Below are 22,042 nucleotides of genomic sequence, written 5' to 3'. Positions count from 1 at the left end.
CCCTGCAGGACATCCTGCCTTGTTGGAGTTGTGCTTCCTCCTCCTCCTCACTTTCCTCCTGTCTTCTCTGAGGCACCCAAGTATAGTCAGTGACCTCATCATCCCCTCCCTTCTCATCAGTGGAGCAAACTTGGCAGTATGCTGAAGCTGAGGGAACATGTCTGCCAGTTTCTTGTCCTTCTGTGGCATCCCCTCTCTCTAAGCTCACGTTACCCCTTTCCTCAACCTGAGAACAAACATTGGAGCCTTCAAATTGCTGCGCATCCTCCGGCAGCATTTAACCGACATGTCGAATAATTCTGTTGACTCCTCCGTGCATGATGGTGGGGCTACGGAAGGAGTAACTTTGGACAAGGAGCAGTGGAATAGGCCACTTTGGCAGCTGCGTTTGAAGGCAAACTACTCTGGGTGACAGGATCAGGAGAATGAGGATGGTTTCGTTATCCACTCCACCAACTCTTCTGCATGTTGTGGCTCAATAACACGGCCAGAAGCAGAAAAAAAGGACAAGCGTGACCCGCCTGCAGAGGATGCACCATGTCCACCACGTCCACCACTGTTCACCGTAAAAACAGAGGCTTATTGCCCTCCTTTAGTTGCCTGTGAGCGTCTGCCTCTACTTGGGTTGAATAAAGACACCAGTCCATCCAGTTCAACCTGAGTGAGTGTGGGTGCGTGTCTACAATCATCCCTATTTTTTTTTATTTAAGGTACCCATATAGCGCCGCCAATTCACGCAGCACTCCGCACATACATCGTACACCCACATCGGTCCCTACCCTCAAGGAGCCCACAATCCAAGGTCCCCAACTCACATTCATATACGAGGGCCAATTTTGAACAGAAGCCAATTAACCTACCAGCATGTCTTTGGAGTGTGGGAGGAAACCGGAGTACCCGGAGGAAACCCACGCAGGCACAGGGAGAACATGCAAACTCCAGGCAAGTAGTGTCATGGTTGGGATTTGAACCAGCGACCCTTTTTACTGCTAGGCAAGAGTGCTAACCACTACACCACTGTGCTGCTGAAACTGTACACACTGTATTATATACTGTGTACACTGCCTGCACTGTATAATGTACTGTACACCACTGCACTGTATTATATACTGTCTACAGCAAGTGTATTAGAAACTGTACACACCATATTATATACTGTGTACACCGTCTGAAGTGTATTAGAAACTGTACACACTGTATTACATACTGTGTACACCGCCTGCACTGTATTAGAAACTGTACACTGGCTGCACTCTATTATATACTGTTTACACCACCTGAAGTGTATTAGAAACTGTACACACTGTATTATATACTGTGTACACCGCCTGCACTGTATTAGAAACTGTACTTCAGCTGCACTGTATTATATACTGTGTACACCACCTAAAGTGTATTAGAAATTGTACACACTGTATTATATATATGGTGTACACCACCTGCACTGTGTTATTAACTGTACACCGACTGCAATGTATTGTATACTGTGTACACCACTGTGTACACCACCTGAAGTGTATTATATACTGTACACCGCTGAATGCACTGTATATATAGTCTACACTGAATGCAGAGTATATATATATATATATATATATCTCACAAAAGTGCGTACACCCCTCACATTTTTGTAAATAATTTATTATATCTTTTCATGTGACAACACTGAAGAAATGACACTTTGCTACAATGTAAAGTAAAAGTAGTGAGTGTACAGCTTGTGTAACAATGTCAATTTGCTGTCCCCTAAAAATAACTCAACACACAGCCATTAATGTCTAAACCGCTGGCAACAAAGGGGAGTACACCCCTAACTGAAAATGTCCAAATTAGGCCCAAAGTGTAAATATTTTGTGTGGCCACCATTATTTTTCAGCACTGCTTTAACCCTCTTGGGCATGGAGTTCACCAGAGCTTCACAGGTTACTACTTGAGTCCTCTTCCACTCCTCCATGATGACATCACAGAGCTGGTGGATGTTAGAGACCTTGCACTCATCCACCTTCCATTTGAGGATGCCCCACAGATGCTTAATACAGTTTAGGTCTGGAGACATGCTTGGCCAGTCCATCACCTTTACCCTCAGCTTCTTTAGCAAGGCAGTGGTCGCCTTGGAGGTGTGTTTGGGGTCGTTATCATGTTAGAATACTGCCCTGCAGCCCAGTCTCCGAAGGGAGGGGATCCTGCTCTGCTTCAGTATGTCACAGTACATGTTGGCATTTATGGCTCCTCAATAAACTGTAGCTCCCCAGTGCCGGCAGCACTCATGCAGCCCCAGACCATGACACTCCCACCACCATGCTTGACTGTAGGAAAGACACACTTGTCTTTGTACTCCTCACCTGGTTGCCGCCACACACGGTTGACACCATCTGACCCAAAGAAGTTTATCTTGGTCTCATCAGACCACAGGACATGGTTCCAGTAATCCATGTCCTTAGTCTGCTTGTCTTCAGCAAACTGCAGGCTTTCTTGTGCATCATCTTTAGAAGAGGCTTCCTTCTAGATGACAGCCATGCAGACCAATTTTATGCAGTGTGCGGCGTATGGTCTGAGCGCTGACAGGCTGACTCCCCTACCCCTTCAACCTCTGTAGCAATGCTGGCAGCACTCGTACATCTATTTTCCAAAGACAACCTCTGGATATGACGCTGAGCATGTGCACTCAACTTCTTTGGTCGACCATGGCGAGGCCTGTTCTGAGTGGAACCTGTCTTGTTAAACCACTGTATGGTCTTGGCCACCATGCTGCAGCTCAGTTTCAGGGTCTTGGCAATCTTCTTATAGCCTAGGCCATCTTTATGTAGAACAACAGTTCTTTTATTCAGATCCTCAGAGACTTCTTTGCCATGAGGTGCCATGTTGAACTTCCAGTATGAGAGCGTGATAACACCAAATTTAACACACCTGCCCACCCATTCACACCTGAGACCTTGTAACACTAACGAGTTACATGACACCGGGGAGGGAAAATGGCTAATTGGGCCCAATGTGGACATTTTCACTTAGGGGTGAAACTTTTGTTGCCAGCAGTTAAGATTATAATGGCTGTGTGTTGAGTTATTTGTAGGTTACAGCAAATTTACACTGTTATAGAAGCTGTACACTCACTACTTTACATTATAGCAAAGTGTAATTTCTTCAGTGTTGTCACATGAAAAGATATAATAAAATATTTACAAAAATGTGAGGTGTGTACTCACTTTTGTGAGATACTGTATATATATACTAGACTGTATGTGTGTGTGTGTGTGTGTACTGTATATATATATATATACACCGCCTGACGTGTATTATATATTGTACACTGCCGAATGCACTGTATATATAGTGTACACTGAATGCAGAGTATATATACACACACACACACACACACACACACACATATATATATATATATATATATATATATATATATATATATTATGAAATACACTGCCTGCACTAAATGACCTGCCGGCCTAATTTAGCTCAATCTCTTTCTCTCCGTCCACTCCAACAACACTACACACGGCCGCCGTTGGAAACAGCCTTATATGGTGTGGGGCGTGGACTTAGTCCCCCTGAGCCATGATTGGCCAAAAGCACCCTGCCTTTGTCCAATTATAGCTCTTGCAGCAGAGCGCGCTGTGATTAGCCAAAGCATGCATGTCAGGTTCATGCTTTGGCCAATCATCAGACGTCAATGCACTCAAATTGCCCGCGAACGCCCCATAATGTTTGGAATTCAGGGTTCGACTCGAACATCGGGCTCATCCCTAGTGTGTAAATAGTGTGTACTGCCACCGGTTAGTGAACACTGCCACCGGTTAGACTCCATTGATGTTTGTATGCTGAATTAATGAGTCATTCTGTGTATGAGCAGCTGCCATTTAGCTAATAGGGATGGGCCCCCCCGTTCGGTTCGCATCCAGAACATGCGAACAGGCAAAAACCCATTTGTGGCCCCGCCCCCTATGATAACATGAGGAAAGCCATAGGGAAGTCCCCGTGTGTCAGAGGGGGGTGGAGTTATATAAGAACTGTCACCTGAACAGAAGCGTCACACAGCGGAAGACTCCCACTGAGGTGGATCGTGCGGAGGACAAAGCGGAGAAGAAGCTGGAGGATGCCGGGCGAGAAGACCAGAGGAAGAAGTGGGGGAAGAAGAAGATAGAGGAAGAAGAAGAACACCGAAGGAAGACCAGAAGAAAGAAGATGGAAGAAAAAGCTAGCAAAGAAGAAGAAATTAATAAAGGAATTGTAAAAACCATCTCTTGTCTTTTTTTAACCTTTTTGACACTTTTTTGTGAAATGGTAGGGGTACATTTGTACCCCTACCATTTCACACGGGGGGGCGGGATCTGGGAGTCCCCTTGTTAAAGGGGGCTTCCAGATTCCAATAAGCCCCCCGCCTGCAGACCCCCACAACCACCAGGCAAGGGTTGTGGGGATGAGGCCCTTCTCCCCATCAACATAGGGACAAGGTGCTTTGGGGGGCCGCTACCCCAAAGCACCCTCCCAATGTTGAGGGCATGTGGCCTGGTACGGTTAAGAAGGGGGGCACTCTCTCGCCCCCCCTCTTTTCCTGCTGCCTGCCAGGTTGCGTGCTTGGATAAGGGTCTGGTATGGCTTTTTGGGGGGACCCCACGCCATATTTTTTTTCATTTTGGTGCGGGGTTCCTCTTAATATCCATACCAGACATGAAGGGCCTGGTATGGAATTTGAGGGGACCCCCATGCATTTTTTTTTCAAATTTTAGTTCGGGGTTTCCCTGTGGGGAAATCCCATGCCAATTTTTTATCAATTAACTTTTATGTGTATTGCCGAATCGACAATCCATTATAGCCAGCGATAGTACTTTTCAATGACTTTTTTTCCTTTAGAAATGTAATTTTGCACCCGGTGACCCCGCCCCCTCTGACGCACGGTGACTTGACAGGACTTCCCTGTGATGTCACGGGGAATGCCACAGGGAAGTCCCGTCATGTCCCGTGTGTCAGAGGGGGGCGGGGTCACCGGGTGGCCCCGCCCCCCTGTTATTTAAGAACCGTCAGAAGAGGAGATGCGTCACACAGCGGGAGCCTCCCACCATGCCAGCATGGATGCGGAGCGGCCCGGAGAAGAAGAAGATGAAGAAGAGAAGAAGATGAAGAAGAGAAGAAGATGAAGAGAAGAGCGGGAGCCTCCCTCCATGCCATGGATGCGGAGCTGCCCAAGGAGAAGAAGGGAAGAAGACGCCGCGGAGGAGATGCTGGACGAGAACACCGGAGGAAGAACCAGAAGAACCAGAAGAACCAGAAGAAGAAGAAGATGAAGGAAGATAGAAGAAAGAAGAAAGAAGAAGCATTTAAATAAAGGAATTGTCAAAAACTGTCTCTTGTCATTTTTAACATTTTTGACAGTTGTTTAGTGAAATGGTAGGGGTACTTTTGTACCCCCTTACCATTTCACACAGCGGGGGGCCGGGATCTGGGGGTCCCCTTGTTAAAGGGGGCTTCCAGATTCCGATAAGCCCCCCGCCCGCAGACCCCCACAACCACCGGTCAGGTTTGTGGGGATGAGGCCCTTGTCCTCATCAACATGGGGACAAGGTGTTTTGGGGGGCTACCCCAAAGCACCCTCCCAATGTTGAGGGCATGTGGCCTGGCATGGTTCAGGAAGGGGGGGCGCTCTCTTGTCCCCCCTCTTTTCCTGCGGCCTGCCAGGTTGCGTGCTCGGATAAGGGTCTGGTATGGATTTTTGGGGGACCCCCTGCCGTTTTTTTTTTTAATTTTGGTGCGGGGTTCCCCTTAAAATCCATACCAGACCTGAAGGGTCTGGTATGGAATTTAGTGGGACCCCCACGTCATTTTTTTTTTTTTTTAATTTTGGCCGGGGTTCCCCTTAATAACCATACCAGACCTGAAGGGCCTGGTATGGAATTTAGGGAGACCCCCCACGTCATTTTTTTTTTAAATTTTGGTTCGGGGTTCCCCTGTGGGGAATTCCCATGCCGTTTTTATCAATGAACTTCTATGTGTATTGTCGGACTGGCAATGCAATAGCCTCGAGTAGTTTTAAATGACTTTTTTTCCTTTGAAATGTCATTTTGCTGTCAGACTGTTCTAAACACGGGAAACATGCGCCCCTTTACAGGCATACTATAGACACCCCCCAGGTACGAAATTTAAAGGGACATTACACTTTTATTGTTTGACTTTAAGCATTATTAAAATCACTGCTCCCGAAAAAACGGCCATTTTTAAAACTTTTTTTTGCATTGATCCATGTCCCCTGGGGCAGGACCCAGGTCCCCAAACACTTTTTATGACAATAACTTGCATATAAGCCTTTAGAATTAGCACTTTTGATTATTCATGTTCGTGTCCCATAGACTTTAACGGTGTTCGAACAAACTTTTTTCCTGTTCGCATGTTCTGGTGTGAACCAAACAGGGGGGTGTTCGGCTCATCCCTAATGGCCAGCATTAATAAATCAACCCCTATTGGGTTTTATTACGCTCGTGTGGATGAGGCCTTTGCGTCTAAGGGTTATACCAGGATTGATGAGATCACAATTAGCACTGATCTGAGAGAGTTATTTAAAAATCATGAACATGACATACACCTCTATTGAAAGATAAATTACAATGTATAACAAGGTAGAAATTAGATATTTGAAATGCAGTTTGGCATCTCCTGATTTAAATCATATGCTACATACAGTAAGATTAGAACATTTTGAAATAAAGTGAAAGGACTTAGAAAATGAGCTGCACAAAAGGTTGTACTCTAAAAAAAAAAAAAAACATTTTTGGACCTAATTCAAGCCCCTAATAAGGATTTAGCAATAATTTAAATTGTGGTGGCCCTGAAAATTATAGTGACTAAGTGGTTGAAAAAAGGTCCCCCCCCCTCAAGATCATGCGGATCTTCAAAAGAATTTGTCTCATTATTGGAATTTTATGATTATATGTTTGTAAAGCCCCATGTGAGTAGTGGAAAGCTCACTAAATGTTGTAGTGAGTTATTGCAGAACTTTTTTTTTTGATGGAAGAATTGCTTTTTGTACTATTTGTTCAAATTTTATTTTCAAATAACAGATTAATAATTTAAAAAAAGTGTCCTGGGTTTTCTGGCACAGCCCTAGTCCTGTTTTTTTGGGACCCCCAATTATTGTTAATATCACTGCCAGTATGGCATTCAATTGCATTTCTTGCATTTACAGTTACAGTTATGTTCAATTATTTACTCTTGCTAGGAATAGAGTTTCCTACCTATATAATTTTATATGTTGTGCTTTCTAGTGCTTCATAGTTATAGGTATTTTTGTTTACCTTTTTGACATTTATACTTTTTCTTAGGTTTGATGTTCAGTGCACACAAAACTTTGCTATTTATTCCATTATATAGTAACACTTCCTGATGTTGTTTTTATTGTCACCGGGGAGACTGGAGTCCTTGGTTATTACCTGTCCTCTTCAAATTGGTTATCATTATTTGCCCTTACACAATTTTGGTGCAGCACTATAGATGCAAAATCTCATCTTGTGTCTCATGGCAGCCATGGTCTATAGGACTTGTATAGTGTCCTTGTATATTGTTTTTTCAAGCCATGTGGCTTTAGTATTTGTTTTTTTCATTAATTTTTCCCTTTTTATGTTTCTTCATAACTGCTTAGTAACACCACACACTTAATTCAGCAATCCATCATCTACACTGTATTTTTAGGTGGTAACTTATTTGTCCCTTTTGTTGTGATTATTTATTTTTATGCTGCCAATTGACCTTAGCTCAGCCTGCCCATATTAAATTGAATTATGTGACTCCATCACTATGGGGTATATGTATAAAATGTTCATTGTGTAGACGTGACAAACAGTTGTGCAATCAGGGCACAAATTGCCACACTTTCTCTATTATGTGTAATTCCTATATTGTCAGCACCGCCTAATAGCCATAATGTGTTTTTTGCAGAAATCAGAAAAAAAATTGTACTGTGGCCAGAAGATGGTGCTGATGATATAAGAATTAAACATAATATAGGAAGTATGGCAATCTTTGCCTTGACTGTGTGAATGTCTGTCACATGCGCACAATCAATGTTTTATATATAGACCTCCTAGTGGGTGTTTTGGGGATGGGATTAAGGGGCACAACTCTTTGCACATTTATTTGCCTCATTGCCTTGACAAGGATGGACTGTGATCCTTTGAAACTTTGAACAGAAAACTCCTCTTATATGGACACATGCTCTTGATACTCTTGCTTGAAACTTGTGAGTGCCTCTTTTACTTTCTATCTATCTTTAAAACATTTTTTTGTAATGTATTGATGTTGATGTGTGAACACATTATGTTTCCAATGTTATATACTTAGATCAAAAGCTTTCTACAGTTTCAATGGCACCAAATGGACATCTGGAAAGCACCCCCATAACAAGCCAACAGATCACTGGTGGAGTCATGAATACATCTAGAAATTCCCTACAAAGAGATCAAGTACTTGTAGCTGTGGACTGCAGGAAAAGCAGCATTATGTCTCTTGGCCACATAACCTATGATCAGAGATCGCAAGTAAGGAGAAAATCTTGTTTCCATCTTTTAATCTAGCAGATTTTGCATACTAATAAACAATGAACATAGTTAATAGTACATTTATTGAACAAATACATTGAACTCACAAATATAATATACTCATATAGATATATATACATTTAGATCTTTCTTCCAGTATGTATATATATATATATATATATATATATATATATATATATATATATATGTATATATATTTTATCTTTTCATGTGACAACACTGAAGAAATGACACTTTGCTACAATGTAAAGTAGTGAGTGTACAGCTTGTATAACACTGTAAATTTGCTGTCCCCTCAAAATAACTCAACACACAGCCATTAATGTCGAAACCGCTGGCAACAAAAGTGAGTACACCCCTAAGTGAAAATGTCCAAATTGGGCCCAGTGTCAATATTTTGTGTGGCCATCATTTTCCAGCACTGCCTTAACCCTCCTGGGCATGGAGTTCACCAGAGCTTCACAAGTTGCCACTGATGTCCTCTTCCACTCATCGATGACGACATCACAGAGCTGGTGGATGTTAGAAACCTTGCGCTCCTACACCTTCCATTTGAGGATGCCCCACAGATGCTCATAAGGGATGGGCTTTATGTTTGGGTCGAACATGAGTTCGACTCAAACATTGGCTGTTCGCCCGTTCACCGAATAGCGAACAATTTGGGGTGTTCGCGGCAAATTCGAAAGCCGCGGAACACCGTTTAAAAGTCTATGGGAGAAATCAAAAGTGCTAATTTTAAAGGTTAATATGCAACTTATGGGGACATGTATCAATGCAAAAAAAAAGTTTTAAAAACGGACGTTTTTTCGGGAGCAGAGATTTTTAGAATGCTTAAAGTGAAACAATAGAAGTGTAATATTACTTTAAATTTCATACCTGGGGGATGTCTGTATGCCTGTAAAGTGGCACATGTTTCCTGTGTTTAGAACAGTCTGACAGCAAAATGACATTTCTAAAGGAAAAAAAGTAATTTAAAACTACTCGCGGCTATAATGAATTGTCGGTCCGGCAATACACATGAGAGTTCATTGATAACAACGGCATGGGATTTAAAAAAAAAAAAAGAAGAATGGCGTGGGGACCCCCCTCAAAATCCATACTAGACCCTGCAGGTCTGGTATGGATTTTAAGGGGAACCCCGCACCCCGCGCCAAAATTTAAAAAAAAATGGTGTGGGGTCCCCCCAAAAATCCATACCAGACCCTTATCCAAGCACGCAACCTGGCAGGCCGCAGGAAAAGAGGGGGGACGAGAGAGCGCCCCCCCTCCTGAACCGCACCAGGCCATATGCCCTCAACATTGGGAGGGTGCTTTGGGGTAGCCCCCCAAAGCACCTTGTCCCCATGTTGATGGGGAAAAGGGGCTCATCCCCACAACCCTTGCCCGGTGGTTGTGGGGGTCTGTGGACGGGGGGGGCTTATTGGAATCTGGAAGCCCCCTTTAACAAGGGGACCCCCAGATCCCGGCCCCCTCCCTGTTTGAAATGATAACGGGTACGTTGTACCCATACCATTTCACCAAAAAATTGTGAAAAGTGGTAAAAAAAAACCAACACACACTGTGGGAGAAGTCCTTTATTAAAAAATAAAAATGTAAAACTGTCCCACGTAGTCCATTCCCCTCCGCCAACGGACCGAACAAAATAAATAAAAAAGATCTGCCTCCATGGGAGGCACACGCCATATGACGCATCCTCGCAGGTGACAGCTATTTTAAAACTGTGGGCGGGGCCACACTGTGTCATCACCGGGTGACCCCGCCCTCTTCTGATGCACGGGGACATCCCTATGGCTTTCCCATAGCGTCAGAAGGGGGCGGACTGGGTGGCCCCCTCCCTCTCTGACGCTACGGGGGCCGCTCTCTTTTCCTGCGGCCTGCCAGGTTGCGTGCTCGGATAAGGGTCTGGTATGGATTTTTGGGGGGACCCTACGCCATTTTTTTTAAAAATTTTGGTGCAGGGTTCCCCTTAAAATCCATACCAGACCTGAAGGGCCTGGTATGAAATTTAGGGGGACCCCCACACCATGTTTTAAAAAAATTTTGGTGCGGGGTTCCCCTTAATATCCATACCAGACCTGAAGGGCCTGGTATGGAATTTGAGGGGACCCCCACATATTTTTTTAATTTTGGTTTAATTTTTTTTTTTAAATTTTGGTTCGGGGTTCCCCTGTGGGGAAATCCCATGCCGTTTTTATCAATGAACTTTTATGTGTATTGCCGGACCGACAATTCATTATAGCCGCTAATAGTTTTAAATTACTTTTTTTCCTTTAGAAATGTCATTTTGCTGTCAGACTGTTCTAAACACGGGAAACATGCGCCACTTTACAGGCATACTATGGACACCCCCAGGTACGAAATTTAAAGGAATATTACACTTTTATTGTTTCACTTTAGGCATTATTAAAATCACTGCTCCCGAAAAAACGGCTGTTTTTAAAACTTTTTTTTGCATTGATACATGTCCCCATGTTCGAGTCCCATAGACTTTAATGGTGATCACGTGTTTGAATGAATTTTTTGCCTGTTCGCATGTCCTGGTGCGAACCGAACGGGGGGGGGGGGGGTGTTCCATCCCTAATGCTCAAAAGGCTTTAGGTCTGCAGACATGCTTGGCCAGTCCATCACCTTTACCCTCAGCTTCTTTAACAAGGCAGTGGTCGTCTTGGAGGTGTGTTTGGGGTCGTTATCATGTTGAAATATGGCCCTGTGGCCCAGTCTCCGAAGGAAGGGGATCATGCACTGCTTTAGTATGTCACAGTACATGTTAGCATTCATGGTCCCCACAATGAACTGTAGCCCCCCAGTGCCGGCAGCACTCATGCAGCCCCAGACCATGACACTCCCACCACCATGCTTTACCGTAGGCAAGACACACTTGTCTTTGTACTCTTCACCTGGTTGTCGCCATGCACGGTTGACACCATCTGAACCAAAAAAGGTTTTCTTGGTCTCATCAAACCACAGGACATGTTTCCAGGAATCCATGTCCTTAGTCTGCTTGTCTTCAGCAAACTTGTGCATCATCTTTAGAAGAGGCTTCCTTCTGGGACAACAGCCATGCAGATCAATTTGATGCAGTGTGCGGCGTATGGTCTGAGCACTGGCAGCCTGACCCCCCACCCATTCAACCTCTGCAGCAATGCTGGCAGCACTCATATGTCTATTTCCCAAAGACAACCTCTGGATATGACGCTGAGCACGTGTACTCAACTTCTTTGGTCGACCATGGCGAGGCCTGTTCTGAGTGGAACCTGTCCTGTTAAACCACTGTATGGTCTTGGCCACTGTGCTGCAGCTCAGTTTCAGGGTCATGGCAATATTCTTATAGCTTAGGCCATAAGCAATGATTCTTTTTTTCAGATCCTCAGAGAGTTCTTTGCCATGAGGTGCCATGTTGAACGTCCAGTGACCAACATGAGAGAGAGAGAGAGCGATAACACCAAATTTAACACACCTGCTCCCCATTCACACCTGAGACCTTGTAACACTAACGAGTCACATGGATCCAGGCAGGGAAAATGGCTAATTGGGCCCAATGTGGACATTTTCACTTAGGGATGTACTCACTTTTGTTGCTAGCGGTTTAGACAGTAATGGCTGTGTGTTGAGTTATTTTGAGGGGACAGCAAATTTACACTGTTATAAAAGCTGTACACTCACAACTTTACAATGTAGCAAAGTGTCAATTCTTCAGTGTTTTCACATGAAAAGATATAATAAAATATTTACAAAAATGTAAGGGGTGTACTCACTTTTGTGAGACATATATATACACACACACACATATACATACAGTGTGTATATGTGTATATATATATATATACTTTAATGAGAATACAATGCAGTCAATATATTAAAGTGGTGCAGTATTCAGTTCATTTATATTTAAACCCTTTCAGGTCTTGGGGTAATCAAAACCTTTGAGACCACACCAAATTTTGAAGTTTGGGTATGCACCGGTTTACTCAAAAACCTTAAACTACTTTTCATATCAACATTACTTTCACTCCTTATTTTTTTTAGAACATATATGACCTTTTTTTGGTCATTTGTTTTCAAAAATACCCTGAGTATATTTGTTTTTGATGTAACGAACAGATAAATTGACAAAAGTGTGAAAAAAATCATTTTTAGTTGTTTAATGTGCAGAATTTTTTATATAATTAATACTTTTCTAAATATTTTCACACTTGAGGTGATTGAAATTATTTTCTCTGTTTACAAGGACCTCAAATATGTGTAGCTTTTGCTAGATATGTCAACATGGTATGGTTATTAAATGTCTTCTAGATATTAGGCATAATTACAATAAATAAATATTTCAAGGGAAATGTTTTTACAATTGCAAAAAGTGAAAATTGTAAACACCATTACAGCACATCAAATGTCAAATATTTTACATGCCGCTCCAGGCGAGTATAGGCTCCACATTCCATAATCACATCTCAGGTACTGGCTCGGCTTGTCTCCACTAAAGCAATCAGTTGTACAAGCAACAGGAATATTAGTATCAGTCTTGATACTATATTTTGGCCATTTTCATTGCTAATTGGCAAGGTATTGTCAAAAAGGGCACAGGAAGCTGGGCACTGCCATAAGGGAAAATAACCAATGCAAAAAAATACAAGACATTGGGAAGAGGGTCCATCTTTTATTGTGAATTAAAAGGCAACATGGGAAAAACACCATTCTTTTAAATTACATGCCTGGGAGATGCCATTAAGTTGCATGTGGGGTTGCAGAATGATTTTCCCAGACATGGTTAGTGACATCAAATTATGGCATCACATATGTTGGAAGTGTCATTGTTTTTTAACTTTTACATTTAACTTGGCTCAAATGCAGCAGCTGTCCCAATCAGATTAATTGTATTCTAAAAAAACAAAAACAACAAAAAAAAGTTTAAGATGTTTTGGTGGCAACACCCAACTTTTTTTAAAAAATCCACGCTAGGGCCTGTAATAGAAAAACTCTCTCAAGCGTTAAACACTATATTTAGATACCAAGTATCTGAGAATGGAAAACCTGGAAGTGCAGCGCTAATAAAGTAAACATATCTCGCCAGTGTCCAAGTACAAATTTTGTAGCGATCCCCACAAATATAAAGTGCAAATATCAGATACAAATTAATAAACATGTCAAAGTGTAAAAAATCAATATCATAGTAAATTAAATCCTAAACAAATTAAAGTGCAAGTGCATAAATATTGTCCAGATTGTTTGAGTCTCAAAAATGTGCAAATATGCAAATCATGCATAAACTTCAAATGTGTAAAACAAAGTCTATAAGGTCATAAATGACTAAATAATATTGCCTTAAAGTTCATATGGCAACGCCAGAAAATCACAGTGGGACTGATGAAAAAAGCCTCCAGAGATTGACAGGGGCTAATGATATGAATGATAGAAAGCCTCTTGTTCCCAGATAACATACACAGGTAAGTATGGCACCTCATAACCAGAGTCAGCAGGCGAACACCACTTTAGGGGACAGAAAGAAAGATGCTTTCCATAGTGAAGACCAATTTAACCACTTCAGCCCCGGAAGGATTTACCCCCTTCCTGACCAGAGCACTTTTTGCGATACGGCACTTTAACTGACAATTGCGTGGTCGTGCAACGTTGCTCCCAAACAAAATTGACATCCTTTTTTTCCCACAGATAGAGCTTTCTTTTGGTTGTATTTGATCACCCTTGCGGTTTTTAATTTTTGCGCTATAAACAAAAAAAGGCTAGTTAAAAACACCTGAACATATTCAAAAAATACGGGGGTTTGGTCACACTATATGATCATATAGTGCTAAGCCCACTTACTGTGACTAAGTACCCCGAATTAGTGGGTCCTACTCTAGTAATAGAATGGAAGATCCTCTATGATCCTCTATGAACTCCTCTATGTGGGAGAACTGAAGGGGACACATCCTATGCACTGGTGGCCACTAAATAAGAGGTAATGAGGAGGGAGAGGGGTGCTCCAGCCCAAAAAACCTGGTCAAGGTCTATTACAATATACAAAAACATATTTGGGGGGCACACCCTACAAGATGGTGCTGCTATAAGACCTACAAACAGTACAAAACATATTACAGCGCACACATTCAAGAATGACATTTCCTACAAGGCTTGTTAAAAACATCTGAGCATATTCAAAAAATATGGGGGTTTGGTCACACTATATGGTCATATAGTGCTAAGCCCACTTACTGCGACAAAGTACCCCGAATTAGTGGGTCCTATTCTAGTAATTGAATGGAAGATCCTTTGTCTCAACCATGGGAGCTCAACTCCTCTATGTGGGAGAACTGAAGGGGATACATCCTATGCACTGGTGGCCACTAAATAAGAGGTAATGCCAGCATACCAATCAAGTGTGAAAGCCCTCGGGGCTTTCACATTGGAGACACAGCAGTGGCTGTTTCAGGTCGGTTTGCAGGCGCTATTTTTAGCACAATAGTGGCTGCAAAACGACCCAGTGTGAAAGGGGTCTAAATGAAACTGGGATCTGCTTGTTATTTCTGTGTATGTGTCAGCTCAACCACATCTTCCACCTTTAAATGTAAGTGGGATCTGCTTGCTATTTCTTTGTATGTGTCAGCTCAACCACATCTTCCACCTTTAAATGAAACTGGGATCTGCTTGCTATTTCTGTGTATGTGTCAGCTCAACCACATCTTCCACCTTTAGAGGAAACTGGGATCTGCTTGCTATTTCTGTGTATGTGTCTTTGGTATGTGGCCTTCTGTATCTCTTGCTCGGTGTGCATAACCATGATGTTGTTTTTTGTTGTTCTGGACTATCTTACCTAAGTTTTATGTGTTGATCTTATCTTGGCCTTTGGTCTCTTGCTATTCTGACATTAAAAGTGAAAGGTCCACTTTGATTGTTAGGCATCCTTATATTCACTCATGATTAAATAATGAACTTCCACCCACCCTTATAACAGTATAAATTTGAGCATCCTTAACCACTTTCTGCCCGGTCAATAGCATATTGATGTCCAGGAAGTGGTTCTGTTATCCTGACTGGGCATCATATAATGTCCAGCAGGATAACATGCCGACGCGCGCCCGTGGGGGCGTGCAGAGTGGCGATCGCGAGTGCGGCGTGTCAGTCTGACGTCCCGCATTTCCGATCGTGATAAGAAGCCTCTGTCAGAGGCTTCTTACCACATGATCAGCTGTGACCAATCACAGCTGATCATCACGTGAACCAGGAAGTGCCGGTAAATGGAATTCCTCGATTCACGCTGACAGGAAGAGCAGATCGGTGGGTCTCCCTGTCAGAGAGGGGGGTCTGTGCTGATAATCAGCACATTGGTTATCAGCACAGACCCCTCAGATGTGATCATCACATGCCAATAAGTGCCCAGCAGTGTCCCCATAATAATAGACTGCCAGTCCCACCACAGTGCCAGTGCCCATCACAGTGCCAATCAGTGCCCATTACTGTGCCAATCAGTGCCCAGCAATAACACATCAGTACCTCATCAGTGCTGCCCATTAGTGTGACATGTCGGTGCCAATCAGTACCACCTATCAGTGCCGCCTGTCAGTACCCATCAGTACCGCCTGTTAGGGCGAAAGTGCATGGTATTGAAGTGGTTAAGGGGTCAGCACATTGCAGGGGCTTCTATCCTTAAGGCTTCTTTCTCTAAGTGATTTTTTCTACAAGTGATACACAAGCTCTGCACTTCAGCGATTGCACGAAGCAAACATACATAGCAAACTGCACTGGAAAGCACCTAACAGACTGCAGGTGACCCTGCCTCTCTATTCAGCTCTCCATCCACTCTGTAACATGCGCTCTCTACCACTCCTTCTGACAGTTGTATCCTCCATCCCTAAACTCTCTTACCTTCACACCTATTCTCCACCCCACTGTTTATACATAACTCTGCCTTCTGTTCTCTCCCTATTACTGCTCCTACCTACTCTTGCTCATTCTACATCCATATACTGATAAAACCTCCAGTACTCTGAGGCATACCCCTTCATATAAATCACATTCCCACATTACCTCCCTCATCCTCCTGCTTCTCCTAACCTCTGGTGACATATCCCCAAATCCTGGGCGTCCATGATCTGTCTTTGCCCGACGCTCCCATCTCCCTACACCCTCTGGCAGTAGCCACAACCCACAGAACTTAGTCTCTATTCCTCTTCTTTCCAAAACCAGCCCCCCCCCTTCTCATGTGTCCTCTGGAATGCACGCTCTGTCTGTAACAAACTCACCGCCCTCCACAACCTCTTTATCACAAATTCCTTTAACCTACTTGCCATTACCAAAACCTGGCTTCATGAATCAGATACTACTTCTCCTGCTTCCCTCTCCCATGGTGGCTTTCTCTGGACTCACTCCCCCAGACTAAGTAGACGGAAGGGAGGTAGAGTGGGAATCCTTCTAGCCCCATGCAACACCTATCAAGTACTTCACCCACCTCCCTCTCTGACGCTCTCCTCTTTTGAGGCACAATGCATTTGTTCTCTCCTATTTCTCTAATAATTGCTATCATCTACCGGCCCCCTGGACCAGCATCAACCTTTATTGATGACTTCTCTGCCTGCTACCCTACTTTCTCTGTTCTGAAATCCCCACAATTATTCTCGGTGACTTCAACATCCCTGTTAACATTAACACTACTATTACTTCTAAACTTCTCAGTCTAACTTCATCTATTGACCTGAAGCAATAGATACAGGCTGCTACTCACTCAAACGGCAACACCCTTGACCTTGTCTTCTCCTAACTGTGCATTCCGTGCAACCTTTTCAACAATCTTCTCCCACTCTCTGATCACCACCTTATTAGTTTTGCTCTCTCCCTGTCTTCCACCTCCTCTCCCTCCAACCGCCTAGCGGTAGTTACCCGTAGATACCTTCGCAACCTCAACCCTTCTCTACTCTGCTGCTGATCAACTCTATTACAAAATCTTACCCCTGTCCTGCCCCAACCTAGCCAACTTCGTCTACAACAGCTCACTGTCTTCCTCCCTAGACAAGCTTGCCCCCCTCACTACACGCAGAATCAGGCCCCGACCGCTACAACCCTGGCAAACAGACGACACCAGAAGTCTCAGAAAATGTAGCCATGCTCTTGAGCGTCTGTGGCATAAGACTAAGTTCCAGGAAGACTTCAAACAATATAAATCTGCTCTCTAAAAATACTATTCCTGCCTTCACTTTGCCAAACAGACCTATTTTATCACACTCATTATCACCTTCTTTTCTACTCCACGTTAACTCTTCTCTACCTTTAACACTCTACTCTGTCCTCCACTGCCTCCACCCTCTAATTCACTCACTGCCCAGGAGATCGCCAATCATTTCAAAAACAAGATTGATACAAATCATGAGGAGATCTCCAATGAGCAGAAACCTCCAAGATCTCCAAGATACGCCCCTTCCTAACCAATGTCACCACAAAGCTTCTAATCCACTCCCTGGTCACCTATCGTCTCGACTACTGCAACTCCCTCCTCATTGGCTTACCTCTATCCCCACTTTAGTCCATCATGAATGCTGCTGCCAGGCTCATCCACCTCACAAACCGCTCAGCGTCTGCTAAACCTCACTGCCAATCCCTCCATTGGCTGGCAGTCAGCCAACAAATTAAATTCAAAATACTAACTATAACTTACAAAGCCATCGATAACCAGGCCTCCAGCTACATCACTTACCTAGTCTCAAAATACCAACCTAATCATTCTCTTCACTCCTCCCAAGACCTCCTGCTCTCAAACTCCCTTGTTACATCATCCCATGCTCGCCTTTAGGACTTCACCAGAGCCTCTCCCATCCTCTGGAATGCTCTACCCAAATCTGTCCGACTTTCTCCTACTTTGTCCACTTTCAGAGGATCCTTGAAAACTCATCTCTTCAGAGAAGCCTATCTGACCCCCACCTAACAACTGTACATTTATTTTCTCCATCAGCACATCCCCCATAGTTATTAACTCTTGACCTTTCCTCTTAGATTGCAAGCTCTAAGGAGCAGCGCCCTCTGTTTCCTAGTGTATTAAAGTGTATTGCATTTGTACTAAAAGCAAAAATCCAGGCACACAGACCAGAGGCCAAGCGTAAAGTAAAAAAAAAATTAAATGTAGCTGTGGCCACTGTTGTCCAAAACTCATAGACAAATGAGGACAGAAGATATAATCAAAGGGGTGAACAGTGCTGATCAGCAGACATAACTAGGACCCTCAGAGGCAAAGTAAAAATGTTTTATTATTGTTAAAAAAATAATAAAATGTTCACCAAGGCATTCAGCAGTCAATTGATGGTCATGCAGAGACTTGGATTAAAAACTCCCACTCAGTCTCAAGGTTCTTATTTGGACACCTACTATCAAGTAGTGTATAAGGACTTGGTTCAGCTATGTGATGATAGTTTGAACCATAAGTCCAATTTATTGCCGTCTAAACGACTTGCCCTTAAGGCCTTAGAAAATAATTCTCACATCATTATTAAACAGGCCGATAAGGGGGGCAGTATAGTCATTCAGGATCAGACTGAATATCTTAGTGAGTCTCTCAGGCTGCTATCTGATGTTAATACCTACCAAGTCTAGCCCAAGGATCCGCTCCCGGAGTTCTGTTTGGATCTCGTTAAAATGCTCCTTGGCGCTATCAGGGATGGTGTTCTTAGCGATAAAGAAAGGCAGTTTTTAACCCCTACTTCTTGCAGCACCCCATACTTTTACCACCTTCCAAACGTACATAAATCGCTTCAGAATCCACCTGGAAGACCTATAGTGGCTGGTACTAACAGTTTCACCAGCGGACTCTCCCAATATATAGATTTTTTTTTACAGCCGATCTTTCAAAATAGTCCTACATACGGGACTCTGGACATGTGATTGATATCCTCCAGAACTACTCATGGGAGGGTCATTACCTTTTGGGCATCTTTGGATGTGTGTTCTCTTTACACCTCCATTCCCCATGAGGTGGGTCTGGAGGCTCTCAATCATTTCTTGTCCAGAGACTTACGGTACAATTCCCATCAGGCTCAGTTCATACTTGAGGGGACTAAGTTCTGCCTTGAATACAACTATTTCTCCTTTCACAACAAGTTCTATCTTCAGACTAGAGGCACAGCCATTGGTGCAAGTTTCACACCCTGCTATGTGAATTTAACGATGGGTTTTTGGGAGGACTCTTCGATTCGGAACAATAATCCCTATGCTAAGCATCTAATTCTTTATGGCAGGTATATTGATGCTGTGCTTATCATTTGGGATAGAACTGTTCGTGATATTTCAGCCTTTGTGATGTATTGTAATAGCAATCCCCTAGGACTCACATTCACGCATGTTATCGATCGTGAACATTTAGTATTTTTGGATCGGGAATTGACCCATGAGAATGGCTTAATTATTACCATCAACCATTCCAAACCAGTTGGGGGTAATTCCTACTTACACTTTGGGAACTGCTATCACCCTCTTTGGAAGAAGAACATTCCAAAAGGGCAGTTCCTGAGGTTACGTAGGAATTGCACAAAGGATACCAATTACATTGCCCAGAGTAGGTTATTTACCAACAAGTTTAGAGAGAAAAGCTACCCGAATGATCTTTGGCAGAAAGCATTTGAATCCTGTCCTACCGAACAGACTGCCGACAGAGCCAGTGCACCCCCTCATAACTCGGGAGCCAGGTTCATCACAGGTTTTAATGACAGTTATAAAGCAGTTGCCAACATTATCCATGAGCATTAGCCTATTCTTTGTTCAGACCCCAGGTTAGGTCAGCATTTACCACCCGCCCCCCAGGTCATCTTCAGGAGAGCTCGCACTCTCAGAAATTGCATCACTTCTAGCAAACCTAAAAAAAAAAGCAATTCTGCCAGAACCATTGACATCAGGTGCTATTTTGACAATAGGGATGGAATATTTCAATGCAAGAAACAAGGTTGTCTTACCTGTCAGTTTATAACCCACGGCCAGTCCTCCTTTTTGGATAGTTCTGGTAATACATATTCCATTAGACAATTCATCACATGTTCAACCCAATTTGTTGTTTATGTCCTGCGGTGTCCACGCAACCTTTTATTTGTTGGTCATACCATCCGGACCTTGCGTATCAAGGTTGGTGAACACTGCAGGTTCATTAAAAAGGTTTCAGAGAGCATAGTCTGCCCCGTTATTTTGCTACTCATCATGGCATGAACTTTAAGGACCTGACTGTCCTAGCTGTTGAATTCGTACCTTCGGGTGGCATGACGGGGAAAGAAAAATTTCTGCGTCTATGCCAACGAGAAACCATGTGGATATATAAGCTCAATACTCTTTCTCCCAATGGGTTGAACGAGGAACTTGAAGTTCCTACAGTTATATAATATACCTTAGCTCTTTTCATCAGTTTTTTGAATTTTCTGTGATATAGACATTATCTGTGAATTTAAAATGTTCTGTTATTATTAATAAATAACTCATGCAGGTACAGGTAGAGCATGCAGACCCCAGGCAGGTAGTGCCGTGGTCGGGGTTCGAACCAGCAGCCCTCGCTGCTGGGTGAGGGTGCTAACCACTACACCACTGTGCTGCATTTACTTTATGCAAGTGTACTATTAGGATTATTATTGTTGTTTTTAGATTTTTTTTTATTATTATTAATATTATTACTTTTCAACAGTACATTTTTAACATATGCAATTGTTGATAAAGTATTGTGCACTGTGTATTGTTACTATCCACTCGGATGGGTGGGGCCGTAGGGATGACAGGGTCTGCTAGCTCCTCCCCCTCCCACACTTATACTTCCGGGTCATTTTCCCTATTTAATCTTCGCGCTCAGCCGACCAATCAGAAACCTGGAGAAGGGGCGTTCCCTGAAACATGTAGTGTCTCCAGTCGGCGATGTGTGATTCTCTTTGCTCCCTTGGCATCAGCAGTTCCTAATTGGCCCCAGCAGCAAGGTTTGCACATACTCTTTGGATTCCTTTGTCTCACTTCTGCCAGGCTGTGACAACACTTCCGGGCTTCGTACACAGTGCGAGCGGTCGCTGTATACTGGCCCCAACAGTTTCTGTGCCTGCAGTTTGGTTCCCCCTTCATCGGACCCCTGGCCTTACGGTCCTGGACGGGCCCCCCACCAGCGGTGCTCCTGTGTTCTTTGTCCAATGGCTTTGTGTTGGGTTTCCCTATGCCCCTGTGTCATCCATGCGGCTCCAGCCTCCAGGTACTGTCAGTTTTTTAATCCAAGTCTCTGCATGACCATCAATTGACTGCTGTATGCCTTGGTGAACATTTTATTATTTTTTAACAATAATAAAACGTTTTTTCTTTGCCTCTGAGGGTCCTATTTATGTCTACTGATCAGCGCGGTTTACCCCTTTGATTATATTGTATTAGTACTGTCTACCCTCAAGTTGTAAAGCGCTGCGTAAACTGCGCTATATAAATTCTGTATAATAATAATAATTTCATTTTAAAAAAGTCTAGTTTTGGCTGCAACAAGCGGTAATAGGCTTGAATTGACTGGA

General features: G+C 43.3%; 1 protein-coding gene across 2 annotated transcripts in view; it reads left to right on the top strand.

The window, feature by feature from the left end:
* CACNA1I (calcium voltage-gated channel subunit alpha1 I) overlaps window positions 1–22,042 on the top strand; it is a 3,871,666-nt gene that overhangs the window by 2,003,443 nt on the left and 1,846,181 nt on the right. For both annotated transcript variants that reach the window (XM_073592660.1, XM_073592661.1), the window contains one exon: window positions 8,341–8,537. In XM_073592660.1, the coding sequence (XP_073448761.1) occupies window positions 8,341–8,537 (197 nt within the window). The remainder of the gene's footprint in view (window positions 1–8,340; window positions 8,538–22,042) is intronic.

Source organism: Aquarana catesbeiana, linkage group LG07 (genome assembly GCF_042186555.1).
Source record: "Aquarana catesbeiana isolate 2022-GZ linkage group LG07, ASM4218655v1, whole genome shotgun sequence".
Classification (NCBI taxonomy): domain Eukaryota; kingdom Metazoa; phylum Chordata; class Amphibia; order Anura; family Ranidae; genus Aquarana; species Aquarana catesbeiana.
This window is presented reverse-complemented; position numbering and strand designations above follow the sequence as displayed.